Source organism: Carlito syrichta, unplaced genomic scaffold, assembly GCF_000164805.1.
Source record: "Carlito syrichta isolate Samal-C Ts95f unplaced genomic scaffold, Tarsius_syrichta-2.0.1 Scaffold231851, whole genome shotgun sequence".
Taxonomy (NCBI): Eukaryota; Metazoa; Chordata; class Mammalia; order Primates; family Tarsiidae; genus Carlito; species Carlito syrichta.
The window spans coordinates 28,052-41,754 of record NW_007175947.1 but is presented as its reverse complement, the minus strand read 5'-3'; the positions used below and the strand labels follow the sequence as shown (position 1 = coordinate 41,754).

The 13,703-nt window shown below is 38.8% G+C and overlaps 1 protein-coding gene across 2 annotated transcripts in view; it reads left to right on the top strand.

Moving 5' to 3' along the window:
* The first annotated feature begins 208 nt into the window (after nucleotides 1-208).
* The window catches only part of DENND2C (DENN domain containing 2C), a 36,798-nt gene continuing 23,303 nt past the window's right edge, over nucleotides 209-13,703 (top strand). The window contains exons 1-5 of one of the 2 annotated variants that reach the window (XM_008051759.2): nucleotides 209-1,384; nucleotides 1,926-2,062; nucleotides 2,475-2,587; nucleotides 3,150-3,320; nucleotides 7,150-7,246. In XM_008051759.2, coding sequence (XP_008049950.2) covers nucleotides 561-1,384; nucleotides 1,926-2,062; nucleotides 2,475-2,587; nucleotides 3,150-3,320; nucleotides 7,150-7,246 — 1,342 coding nt within the window. In that variant the 5' untranslated portion in view covers nucleotides 209-560. The remainder of the gene's footprint in view (nucleotides 1,385-1,925; nucleotides 2,063-2,474; nucleotides 2,588-3,149; nucleotides 3,321-7,149; nucleotides 7,247-13,703) is intronic. The other variant, XM_008051760.2, reaches the window with a different exon arrangement.

Sequence of the window (13,703 nt, the reverse complement as noted above, 5' to 3'; positions counted from 1 at the left end):
TAGCAGTGAGCGTACCACTGCACTCCAGCCTGGGCAACAGTGTAAGACCCCGACTCAGGAAAAAAAAATTATTACTAAATGATTTCATGCTGCTATGTGTAATCTCTTATAAAACCTCATTCTGCATAACTTTAGGAAATTACCTATGGCAGAACATTAAAGCTGACAATTTGAAAAATACCACAAGTAATGTTTTCTCAATATTATGTTACCATCTTAGAAGTACCTTTATGGAGTTGAATTACTTAATAGAAGACAGGTACATAGGTAGTGTATGTGAATGTATTTAGGAATAGGTGGGCAATGTTTTAGTGCAGTTTTAAATTAGGAAATTATAAAACTGTGTTAATATATTTTTATCTCATCTTAATAGGATTATTCAAGATAAAGTTGTAACCATTTCCAACAAGGATCAATGATCAAAATTGTTCTCTTTGAAAAGAGATTTCCAGGTTAAACATGAGAGGAAAATACCGGAATCATTTGGATTTGGACAGGATAAAGAATACAGTATTTCACAGTTAATTGTCATGGAACCTTTGTAAGATTCATCACTCGTCATGCATCCACCTGGGAACATGGATGTTGGTTTTTCTCGTTCTGCTGTTCAGACGCTATCAAGAAGCCACTGCAAAAACATCAAACAAAAAATTTCTCAGTGGGAAGGAAGGGCTAATGGAATATCTAATCCAGAAAAGTGGCGTCCAAAGGACTTTGGAGTGAGATATAACTGTCACCAAGAGATTCTTCCTAAGAAAATTCCTGTTGTGGAAAGCAAGGGCAAAAATTTGGATGTAACTAGTTCTCAAAATGTGGGTCTGGATATCAATGAAGATGCCAAAAGCCATGATCAAAGTAAGGATGAAAGTGAGAAACATGAATGTGATGATACACGCTTCTTTCCAAATGAGTCAGAATCCAGTTGGGTGTGTTCTCGGGTCAAACACATGAAAAGCTGTAAAGAAGTTGTTTTGGATCCAGAGACTTCATTACCTCCAGGAAACTTTTATACCTCACAAATATTGTGGAAGAAAATAGAAGCACTTCCCCCAGATAAAGTCTTAAATTTGGCTTTAGAACATTGTGATTCTTCAGGAAAAAAACTAAATTTCAGAGTTCTGGATAGCTCATGTGGAATAACCAAGAGCTTAGAAAATATTTACTCTGAACCCGAGGGGCAAGAATGTGGACCTTCTATAAATCCTTTGCCAAAACCTCGTAGGACATTCAGATATTTATCTGAATCTGGTGTGGGGCCATATAAAGAAAAAAACTATGACAAAAAGTACTGTGAAAGTCATTCTTGTGCAGAATCTTCTTTGGCCTCTTCTCAGGAAACTGAACCAAAGAAATGTGGTGGAAAAATCAGAGGAAGATCTAAAAGGTATGTTTTTATCCTATAAATAAGGATTGTCAATATTTTCCTTACAGAATTATTGAGCTGCTTTTTCCTTTTCAAGCCAATTTCCACTCCAGGCTCAGGTTGCAGCTCTAATTTGAACATACACATATTGATTAATGTGAAAGGAAAATAAGAGGAAAAAGTAGAAGTGTGGTAATATCTAAGACAATCTCTGACACAAAAGCATCAGAAAACCTTCCATTTTATATCTTTAAGGATTTGTAGGGAAGCAGGTACATTCTTCTACTTAATTTAGGGCATGTTGGCCTCAGCCCCACTTTCTATTAGGGAATGAACTTAATAAAGGAACCCAGTGAAGTCCATGAATGTGATTGGTTAAAAGCCTCCAATTTTCTCATGGTGTATATAGGGCACCAGCCTAGTTTATTATTCTTAGATCTCTGATAAAACAGCTTTGTAATTTTGCAAGCAGGTTCTTTACTTACTGATTTCTGTCTACCCTACCAATTTAAAGATTAGAGTTTTGAATGATATAACCTTAAAATGTATCTCCTTTCTTAAGGAAGTCTTTTGAATTTGAGGATATTCAGCACTTTCGAAATCGGAACTCCCAGAAGATTCATGAAGAACTTGGAAGAAATTCTGGTTCAGCACTTTATTACACACAGTCTGAGGACAATATCTATGAGGATATCATATGTAGGTATCCACAACTTTACAATTAAATTTAATGATTATCTATTTGGTGAAGCCCTTAATTATAGGATGGCATTTTCTTTTACAATCAAATATATCTTGCTAGGTTTTTTCTTTTTAATATGGAAAACTTTGGCGTATAAATTCTTTTATTCTTGAAGGAATTTTATAACTTGTGTAATGGACTGCTCAATTCAGAAGTTGATGTTTACAGCATAGTATTCTGAGAATTCTAGCTCGGTTGCACGCCTAAGTAGTTTATAAGTTTAAAGTGTGTTGATTCTGAGAACCACATCCCTATAGCAGTGTAGAATAAGAAAACTGAACACAGCCAGTTTATTTGTTTTGCTAGGTGTAGTCACTTTTCCATTTAATTATGTTCCTTTGAGCATTTTTTTAATTATTATTCTTCAAGATCCCACCAAAGAAAATCCATATGAAGATATTCCAGTGCAGCCTTTACCCATGTGGAGATCCCCTTCAGCATGGAAGCTACCACCCCCTAAAAGTGCTTTCAAAGCACCCAAGGTATAACCAAAGAACTAATTGAAGAAAACATATTTATGACTTCTACAAAAGGTTAAGATGGTTTAACTGGGACCAAAGCTAAGAGGTACTGAAATACAGGTCTTAATGTTGGCGGTGGTTTTTTGTTTGGTGTGTGTGTGTATTGTATTTTTTTTTTGCATTTCATAGCTTTTTGCTTATTTTGTTATTGTTTTTATTGTTGTTTTTAGCACTTCAAAAAATTTGAATATGTCTTTAGGCCACCACGAACTTTTTAGTTCATTATAACTCCCACTGTCCCCTATTCGTGTCACATCAGCCTATATGGCCATCAATTACCTGCCTGGTCCCTGAAAGCATGTGAGACCCCTGGCAGCAAAGGCTCCCTTGAGTGAATGAAGACTATGAGCTGTTGTTTTCTGGCAATCTGATGACATTGTAATTTTGGATTCGAAACTTCTTTACAAGTGGAAAAGATAAGATATAAGATAAATATTTTGCTGGAATAGTTTTGGCTTTGTATGAGAACACTGGCATGGACTAGATGATCTTACCCTGACCAATACATCTTCTCCTGTTTTAGCTTCCTCCCAAACCCCAATTCCTTCACCGGAAGACCATGGAAGTGAAGAATTCACAAGCATATATACGCTCAAAGCTCGTGAAGGATACCACTTTGCCTGTCACTTTAACTGAGTGGAAGCTTTTCCGAGCTGGAGAAGTTGCAAACAAAAAAAGGAAAAATCTTCCAAGGGTGAGGACTCCAGTCCTTTCATTCTTCGACTCTTACTTCAGCATTTCCATAAATGAGCATAAATAAACTTTAGACTGAAATGAAAGGTTAGAACTGAACTACTGGGATTAAAAGACTTGGAAAGCAGCATAAAGTTTTAAATTTTTGCTTATGTGAGAAAAGTGCACGAATGGCTTTTGTCAGAGTTTTTGTTAATTGATTTGTAAAATTGATATTACATGGAGGACTTCACTTTAGTCCCCTCAGCTCTCATTAAAATCAGCTGCCTGTTTCAAGGCAGCACCAGAACCTAATATACAAGGGCATTCCATCAAGCTGGCTTCAGTGTTGTTCTAATTCACTCATTTGTATAATTGCCAAAGTGAGTTCAGTTTTGTACTTGAGTTTACAGATGTTCAGTACTGACAAAATATGTCATTAATTTGGGGCAAAAATTTCCATTCAGAGAACGAAAAAGTAAATTCCACTGTTACTTAGGAATAGAAATTATCAGCAGTCATACTAAATAAATGACTTCTCTTTCAAGGAAGAAAAGGCAGTAGTCTGTAAATTATCTCGACTAGAAGCATTGCAACCAAAATGAAACTGAGATTACTTGTAGACAGACATATTTTCTTTTAGGAGAAATTACATGAAATACTTTACATGAAAATATTTTAAAACTCTCTGCGTTACTTTGTTCTTCTGTGATGCAGGGTGTTTTCAGGATTGACAAAATACTATTGCAGATACCATGCAGTAGTGAAGAAATCAGATCATTTAAATATGATTCTTTCCTTAATCCCATCTGAATTGGCTATATGTATTCATTTAACACATAATCTTTGCATCTGATTTTAACATTAAACAAAAGTCACAGTTTTTTCCTCGTTTAGTAGCTGTTTATCGAATCCTTGGGAAACTTTCCATTCCACAATCGCTTTAATTCTTCTGGTCTGTTTCCTGCCCCTCCCTCTTTAATGTGGGAAACGTTAAAGACACACAGATTTTAAAATGCTCTAAACTGATCTCTCTCAATGAAAAACAATCTTTAACTGTTTATGCTCCTGTGTATGATGAGGAATATTTAAAAAAACAGAACTTTAAAGAATGGCCAGGCATCTTTCAGGAGCTCTCCCGTCGGATGGCTTACGTTGCCACAACAGAGCAGCTTCCCACAAACCCAGAAACAGCAAATCGTGTGTTCACGGGTAGAAGCATGCAGACACCTGAGGAACTGCATTTAAGATGTGGCTCTTAAGGCCGGGCGCAGTGGCTTATGCCTATAATCCCAGCACTTTGGGAGGCCGGGGTGAGAGGATTGCCTGAACCCATGGGTCCGAGACCAGCCTAGGCAACTTGGCGAGACCTCATCTCTACAATAAATCAAAAAGTTAGCTGCGCATGGTGGTGTGTGCCTGCAGTTCCAGCTACTTGGAAGGCTGAGGTGGAAGGATCACCTGAGCCCAGCAGGTTGAGGCTGCAGTGGCCGTGAACATGCCACTGCCCTCGGCCTGGGTGACAGAATGAGATTCCAACTCAAAAGAAAAAAGAAAAAAAAGATGTGGCTTTTGGCATGGTGTTAACCAATAGTTAAGAATTGTGGACTGTAGAGTTTAATGAGACTCAGGTATTGATTCTATGCCTCAGTATTTTATGTATTAGAATCTCAAGTATTCACAATTTGTTCTCAGAAAGAGATAAATGATCCAACTTTTTCTGTCTTAATATTTTTTCAAAGGTTTTCAGAGCAGTAGGGAGAAAAAAAAATAATGATGAACTCTTGACTTTTAGGCAGGAACATGCTGTTAGCATTTCTACCTGTGATCCTCCTTGGATTAAGTCTTTTTGGGATGTCACCTATGTGATACAAATGTTGGCTTTGGAGTATCTTCAGGAACAACATTCCATCAGAAAAGCAGTTTTCATTTGTTTCCCCTTTGATGACTCCAGCTATCCCTGGAAGGAAAACTGCTTCATAATTTGAGATCCCTGACCTAGTCCATATGCCTCTTCCCCACCCGTCCTTTTCTCCCCTACTATGGAAACCGGTGTGGGATTGTTCCCTAGAGCACATTTATAGTGTCTTTATTGTTTGTGTCAAGGGTGTACAACAGTATGGTTTCTGTCTTTTTTTTTTTTGAGTCGGAGTCTCACTTTATCTTCCAGGCTGGAGTGCAGTGGCATACTCCCAGCCACCACAACTTCGACCTAGTGGGCTCAGGTGATCCTTCCACCTCAGCCTTTCAAGTAGCTGGAACCACAGGCATGCGTCACCATGCCCGGCTAGTTTTTTTGATTTATTGTAGAGACGAGGTCTCACTATGTTATGCTGGCTGGTCTTGAATCCTGGGCTCAGACAATCCTCTTGCCTCTGCCTCCCAAAGTGCTGGGATTACAGGCGTGAGCCACTGTGCCTAGCTTTCTGTCATTTCTTAGGAAGAATATTCTACAATATATCCCACAACTTGAAGGTAAATGTAGACCCATCTTCATAGTTCATGAGTGAATTTTACATTTATCACTTTATCTCTTATTTTTAGAACAACTCCCTTTACTTTATAATATCTGAATATACTTTGAGTTATACTTTTCAAATGACAAAATAATGATGCTATTCTTGGTCATTATGTACCCCAAAATTGTGTACTCCTATACATGTTTCCTTATAGTTCCTAACAATACCCTTTTATTTGGGGACTCTCTTATTTTTTTCTAATGCTAATATTTAAAAATACTGCCAATGTCTCACTTGAATGGCAGCTACAAAAATCTTTAAGAGAACAAAGTCAGCCAAAAATGTGGTAATAATCTACATATTGAAAACACATGTTTGTTACTTTTTTTTTTTTTTTTTTTACACTGGACTGATTCACTGCCTGTTGATTGCCAGGAGTGCTAGAGAAACAAGGACAAAAGAGAAAAACAAGAGTATTTTTCTCAAGCAACTTTGTTGGTTGTCATCTTATGTAATGTTCTTAACAATTGTATTTCTAAGCATTAAATATGTTCAATCAGGATTAATACTTAAGATAAAAGTACATATAGAAAAATGTATTAATTCCTCTTTATAAAACTGTCTGTTGATCAACTCTGAATCTTTCTTCTTTTTTGCCCCAGTCTGTGTCTCTGTCTCCCTCACACACACACACCTCTCCAAGCAGCAAAGAAAGATTTCTAATGAGTAATGCTTATGAAACAAAGAGAAGCTATTATATAACATTTTAAAAACAAATGGTCTGGATTTTCTTGCTTGACATTTAGATTGATGAACAGAAGGAGAAAAAAAGCATAGTTTTTGTACATGAGCATATTTGACTCTCTTATTTTTGTGACCCGTTTCTAAAACAAATTGTAGTGTTAGCACTTCTGGTAGCAAAGAACTATTCCCTTTGATAAAAGACTGTCAAAGTGTGATTATTCTTGCCTTGGGAAGAATTCCTGGGAGCAGAAATAACCGAGCCTCACCCTGCCTTCCAAGCAAATGAGTGTTCCACTTCCTACTCTCGACAAGTGAAAACTTGAGTTTAATAGTAAAGGCTTGGTCACTGTATGAAGGAGAGTAGCCACATTTCCTGCAAGTTGTGACATGGGATGACAAGGAATCTAAGAGCCTGTGTTGCCCTCATCTGATCCCTTTCCCACTTCCCTTACCTATGTTATATGGAGTTAGTATTAGAACAACATATTATCTAACTAAAGATTGTCATTTGAGATTCAGAATTGAAAAATGTGAAGGCTTCTGCTTATAAAATGAATTTTGGATGAGAATCACTAATAAATTAATGTCATCAAGCCGTAAAATTTGTGCATGCAGGTTTTAACTTATATTTTTCTGGTCTTTGTTCAGCTTGTATTGAAAATAGAGGACATATTTGAATCTAAGAGAGGGAAGAAGAGGGTAAAGATTCACCCTTATACTGGAAAAGAAGTACCTCCCACAAAAGGTAAAAATTGTGTTCTTTTAGCTATTTATAGCTGTCAGCATATAGAAGGGAGAATCATTTATATAACTAACGTTTGATGTGTAATACAATTTTTGGCTTGCTTTCCTGTCTATCCCACTTAAGTATAAACTTTTTTAGGATAAGGGATCATTTCTCAAATCCCTTTTATTTAATTCTGTGCCAAGTAATAACTATTGGATGAATAAGTACATAAATAAATAAATAGAAACCATCTGCTGCCCAGCATGGTCAGAGAAAAGAAAGAAAAATTATTATAAAACAATGAGACTACTTTTTATAGGCAGATTGAATCATTATTTGGCAGTTGTACTTTGTTTTATAATCATTTATCAGTGTGACTTTCAGGGGAGATATGAAAACATTAGTTATATATAGACTGAAGATATGTGGCACTCAACTTGTAGTCATTTAATAAATCTAGTAGCTTTATCCTTCAAATACAGATATAGATAAAATGTATACTGTGTTAATTAAGAAAGTTTCAACATTCATAATGAATTATTAGAATTTTCTTTTTTTTTTTTTTTTTTTTTTTTTGAGTTGGAGTCTCACTCTCTTGCCCAGGCTGGAGTGCAGTGGCACACTCATGGCCACTGCAGTCTTTACTTGCTGGGCTCAGGCAATCCTTCCACCTTAGCCTTCCAAGTAGCTGGAACTACAGGTGCACACTACCATGCCTGGCCGATTTTTTGATTTATTGTAGAGACGAGGTCTCACCAAGTTGCCCAGGCTGGTCTCAAACTCCTGGACTCAGGCAATCCTCTCACCTTGGCCTCCCAAAGTGCTGGGATTACAGGCTTGAGCCACCGTGTTGGTCTTAGAATTTTCGTAATGGCTGGGTGTGGTGGCTCACACCTGTAATCTCAGCATTTTGGGGAGTCAAGGCAGGAATATTGCTTGAGGCCTAGAGCTTGAGACTAGTCTGGGCAAGATTAGTGAGATCCCATCTTTGCAAAAATAAAAACAATTAGCTGGGCATGGTGGCATGCACCTGTAGTCCTAGCTACTCAGCAAGCTGAGGCAGGAGAATTGTTTGAGTACAAGAGTTCAAGGTTACAGTGAGCCATGACTGCACTTCAGCCTGGGTGACAGAGCAAGACCCTGTCTCAAAAAAAAAAAATCTTAAAAACTCATGCAAGGCCAGGCACGATGCTCACACCTATAATCCCAGAACTTTGGGAGGCCAAGGTAAAAGGACTGCCTGCGCCCATGGCTTCGAGACCAGCCTGAGCAATGTGATGAAACCTCATCTCTACAATAAATCAAAAAATTAGCTGGGCATGGTGGTGCGTGCCTGTAGTTCCAGCTACTTGGAAAGCTGAGGCGGAAGGATCGTCTGAGACTAGTAGGTCGAGGCTGCGGTGGCTGTGAGCATGCCACTGCACTCCAGCCTAGGCAACAGAGTGAGACTCTGACTCAAAAAAAAAAAAAACACATGCAAGATTCTTAACTTGGTTGTCTGGTAAAGAATATGTAGAATTTAGCAGTTTTTGTTTATAAGATTCATAAGGCCGGGCTCGGTGGCTCAGGCTGTAATCCCACGCTTTGGGAGGCCAAGGTGAGTGAATTGCCTGAGTCCATGGGTTCAAGACCCACCTGGGCAACTTGGCGAGACCTCATTTCTACAATAAATAAAAAAAATTAGCTGGGCGTGGTAGGGCTCGCCTATAGTTCCAGCTACTCGGAAGGCTGAGGTGGAAGGATCGCCAGAGCCCAGCAGGTTGAGGCTGTGGTGGCCGGGAGCGGCCACTGCACTCCAGTCTGGGCGACAGTGAGACTCCAACTCAAAAAAAAAAAAAAATCTGTTCTACATTGTAACAACCTAAAATAACAACTTAAAATAACTGAAAATAACAACTTAAGTTACAACTTAAGTCTCTTTTTACTCTGTGATTAAAATCAACTGGTCACCACTTTTAATGTGAGTTTTCATGTCTCTGAAGGCAATTATTAAAACATGTGTCAAGGCCAGGCACTGTGGCTCACACCTATAATCCCAGCATTTTGGGAGGCCAAGTCAAGTGGATTGCTTGAGCCCAGGAGTTCAAGACCAGTCTGGGCAACATGGCAAGAGCTTGTCTCTACAGAAAAAAATTTTAAAAATCAGCCAGGCACAGTGGTGCACACTTGTGGTCCCAGCTACTCGGGAGCCTAAGGCAGGGTCCCTGAGTCCAGAAAGTGAGACTGTGGTGAGCCGTAATCACGCCAGCATACTCCAACCTGAGTGATAGAGTGAGACTGAAAAGAAGAGAAATTGTTTCTAACTTCTCTGGGAAGGAAATACTTTTGGATATTATTTTTAATAAAAGCTATAATTTATTGAAGTAATAGTTTCTTTATGTATTTTATCTTACATATAAAGGAGGTAGGGGATTATACTAACTTTACAGAGAAGGAAGCATCAATTTTCCCATAAATCTTTATTTTTAGCAGTCTAGTTATCTCTTCTCCATGTATTTCCTTATCCACAACAAGGGTATTGTCAAAGGTTTTTTATTTGTGTAATTTAGAACTAGATACAGAAAAGAAAACTGGTGCCAGATACTGTGCTGGATGCTTTCCAGTGCTTTATTATTAATTTTCTATAGAACAGTGTAGCAAATGTTATTGTCACTGTTTTATAGATAAGGAAATACATTTAAAATTGCAAATTATGTAAGACATTAAGACATCGGGGCCAGGACAAGTGCTTGCAAAACATTAGTCTGTTGATAACTACTCTCCAAATATTTTTTTTTTTTTTTTTTGAGTTGGAGTCTCACTCTGTCGCCCAGACTGGAGTGCAGTGGCCGCTCTTGGCCACCACAGCCTCGACCTGCTGGACTCCGGCAATCCTTCCGCCTCAGCCTTCCAAGTAGCTGAAACTACAGGCGTGCACTACCACGCCCGGCTAATTTTGAATTTATTGTAGAGATGAGGTCTCGCCAAGTTGCCCATGCGAGTCTCAAACCCGTGGGCTCAGGCAATCCACTCACCTCAGCCTCCCAAAGTGCTGGGATCATAGGTTGAGCCACCGAGCCTGGCTAAGTATTTCTAAATGGATTATTGCCAATCCCTTTGTTTGTGTGTTTATGCCTTATGGTTAGGAACATTTTAGTAACTTTGACAAAGTTTTTGAAGAACCAAATCTTTTTTAAAAAACCTATCAGACCTGGTGCGGTGGCTTATACCTGTAATTCCTGCACTTTGGGAGGCGGAGGCGAGAGGATTACCTGAGTTCAGGGGTTCAAGACAAGCCTGGACAACTTGGTGAGACCTCATCTCTACAATAAATAAAGATATTAACCAGGGGTGGTGGTATACGCCTGTATTTCCAGCTACTTGGAAGGCTGAGGTGGAAGGATCACTTGAGCCCAGCAGGTCGAGGCTGTGGTGGACGTGATCATGCCACTGCACTTCAACCTGGGCAGCAGAGTAAGACTCCAACTAAAAAGCAAAAACAACTGGGGTCGGTGGCTCAGTCTGTAATCACAGCACTTTGGGAGGTCAAGGCGAGTGGATTGCCTGAGCCCGCAGATTTGAAACCAGCCTAAGCAACTTGGCAAGATCTCATCTCTACAATCAATCAATCAATCAATAAATCAATCAATAAAATCAGCTGGGCATGGTAGAACATGCCTATAGTTCTGGCTACTTGGAAGGCTGAAACAGAAGGATCGCTGGAGCCCAGCAGGTCGACGCTGGGGTGGCCGTGAGTGTGCCACTGCACTCTCTGGGCACTGAGTGAGACTCCAACTTAAAAAAAAAAAAACTATCAATGTTGAAAAGAAAAAAAAATCTTTAACTTCAAGCCAACTTTGGCATCAAAAAAAACAAAACAAAACAAAACACCAGTCCTACATTGCAACCCCTCCCTAAAAGTTTTTCTTTGCACGACTCAGAGAAAATAAACATTTCCCAGCCTCTGTGACCAACTCTTCCCGTGTACCGGAAGTGTTCCTCTCATGCCTGAGAAGCTCCCAGCTCTGTCTTCACAGTTCTTGGATTTTCATTTTTCTCCTTAAGCTTTTGTTTGTATATCAACAATGCCTAATAGAACTAGATAATTGTGTCATTACATGCTAGAGTTTACAGAATATATTCCAACCTAAATATTTCTTAACTTTCCATTTTCAGGTGTAACAAAATGATTTATTGCCCTCATTCAATTCCTTCATTATTAATTGTGTGTGTTGAAATCATGTATCACACAGGGACAACGTGGTACTTTTTGAGCCCTATAGATTCTCAATAGGTTTCCCTAGTGGTTCATAATTTCCCTAGCCTTCATTTATTGTCTCAGAATGCAGGTCATCAAAACCCATAGATGTGAATATATTCAAACCCATTAAATGATCTTTTAGAAGATCATTTAGAAGATCTTTTAGAAGCTTTTTCAATGATATTTCTTTTTCTCCCTTTCTTCTTTCTTTTCTTTCTTCAAGGCACTTTGTAATTTTCAAAGAGGTGCCTGATGCTAGGGATACAAATAGGACCAGGATCTCACAGTGTTTGTTTCTTCCTTCTGAACAATATTTATAGCCCCACTATATTTTTTGTCATGATGATTAATTTGGAGTTATAAAACATGCGGTATTCAAATAGATACTTTTTCTGTAACATCTCGTATGCATCTTTCCCACCTATCTTATGATTAGGCAGCATTTCTTTTAATGCTCTCATATTCCTTATTATATATTTTATTTATTTATTTATTTATTTTTGAGTCAGACTCTCACTCTGTTGCCCAGGCTGGACTACAGTGGCACGTTCACAGCCACTGCCGCCTCTACCTGCTAGGCTCAGGTGATCCTTCTGCCTCAGCCTTCCAAGTAGCTGGAACCACAGGCATGTACCACCATGCTCAGCTAATGTTTTGATTTATTGTATAGATGAGGTCTTGCCAAGTTGCCCAGGCTGGTCTTGAACCCTTGGGCTCAGGCCACCCTCTTGCCTCAGCCTCCCACAGTGCTGGGATTACAGGCTGAACCACCACACCGACATATTCCTTATTATAAAATAAAAAGCCAAAGTTTCCCAGACCTCTTCCTATTACCTGTAGAAAATTTTATGCATATGCAAGTATTTTTTTCTACACAATCTTATACTATTCAAACTTGGTTTGCCTTCCTTTTTAAAAAAGCTTAGATGGCCTGGCTTGATGGCTCAGCCTGTAATCCCAGTACTTTGGGAGGCCAAAGCAAGTGAATTGCCTGAGCCTGCAAGTTTGAGATCAGCCCGCCAACTTGGCAAGACCTTGTCTCCGCAATAAATAAAAAATTAGCCTGGCGTGGTAGCACGTGCCTGTAGTTCCGGCTAATTGGAAGGTTGAGGCAGAAAGATCACCAGAGCACAGCAGGTCGACACTAGGGTGGCCATGAGCATGCCACTGCACCCCAGCCTGGATGATAAGTAAGACCCAACTCAAAAAACAAAACAAAAAACAAAACAAAAGTTTAGATAATGTATTTTAGAGCTCTTTCATTATCAGTACATAGAGGTCCACATAGCTGTACTATATTTCATTGTACAGATGTAAAATGATTTTATTTAGTTGGTAGACATTTTGTTTTTTTCAAATATTTTATTTAACCTGTGGATATTTAAGGTGTGTTGTATGTATTTGTGCATATGTGTCTTCAAACAATGCTGCAGTATGCATTCTTACGTTTCTATTTGTAATAATATATCTGTAGAATAAGTGCCTAGCAATGGACTTACTTGATTAAAGAATATATGGGTTTAAAAGTTTTATAGCTGCTACCAAATTGTCTCACAGATGGTAGCAGCTTACCTTTCTACAAGCAACATTTTCAATGCCTCTTTCCCCATAATCTTTACCAATACTGTGTTTTAGTAAAACTTTTTATTTTTTGCCAATATCATGGTTGAAAATATATGTCTTTATTGTTTTAATTTACATTTCTTTCATTATGAATTTGTGCAATTTTTCTTTTTTGAGTTAGAGTCTCACTCTGTTACTTGGGTTGGAGTGCAGTGGCATGCTCACAGCCACCATAGCCTCAGCCTTCCAAGTAGCTGGAACTATAGGGGCGAGCCACCACACCTAGCTAATTTTTTTATTTACTGTAAAGACGAGGTCTCACCAAGTTGCCCAGGATGGTCTCAAACTCCTGGCCTCAAGCAATTCTCCTGCCTCAGCCTCCCAAAGTGTGGGATTACAAGCATGAGCCTCTGTACCTGGCCTAGATTTTCCCTTCCTTTGCCTTCTTATTTTGCTTTAACTTTTCAGACTTAATCTGGAACTAAAAACCTGCTTATTTTGTAAATTGTCTTTGTGCCCAGAATTTTATAAAACACACCCTTGTGAATAAACATAGCCACGTATCATCAAGATACTTAAAAGCTGATGGGGGAAAATCAGAGCAGTTCAAACACCCTAGATCAGAGGTCCTCAAACTTTTAAAACAGGGGGCCAGTTCACTGTCCCTCAGAC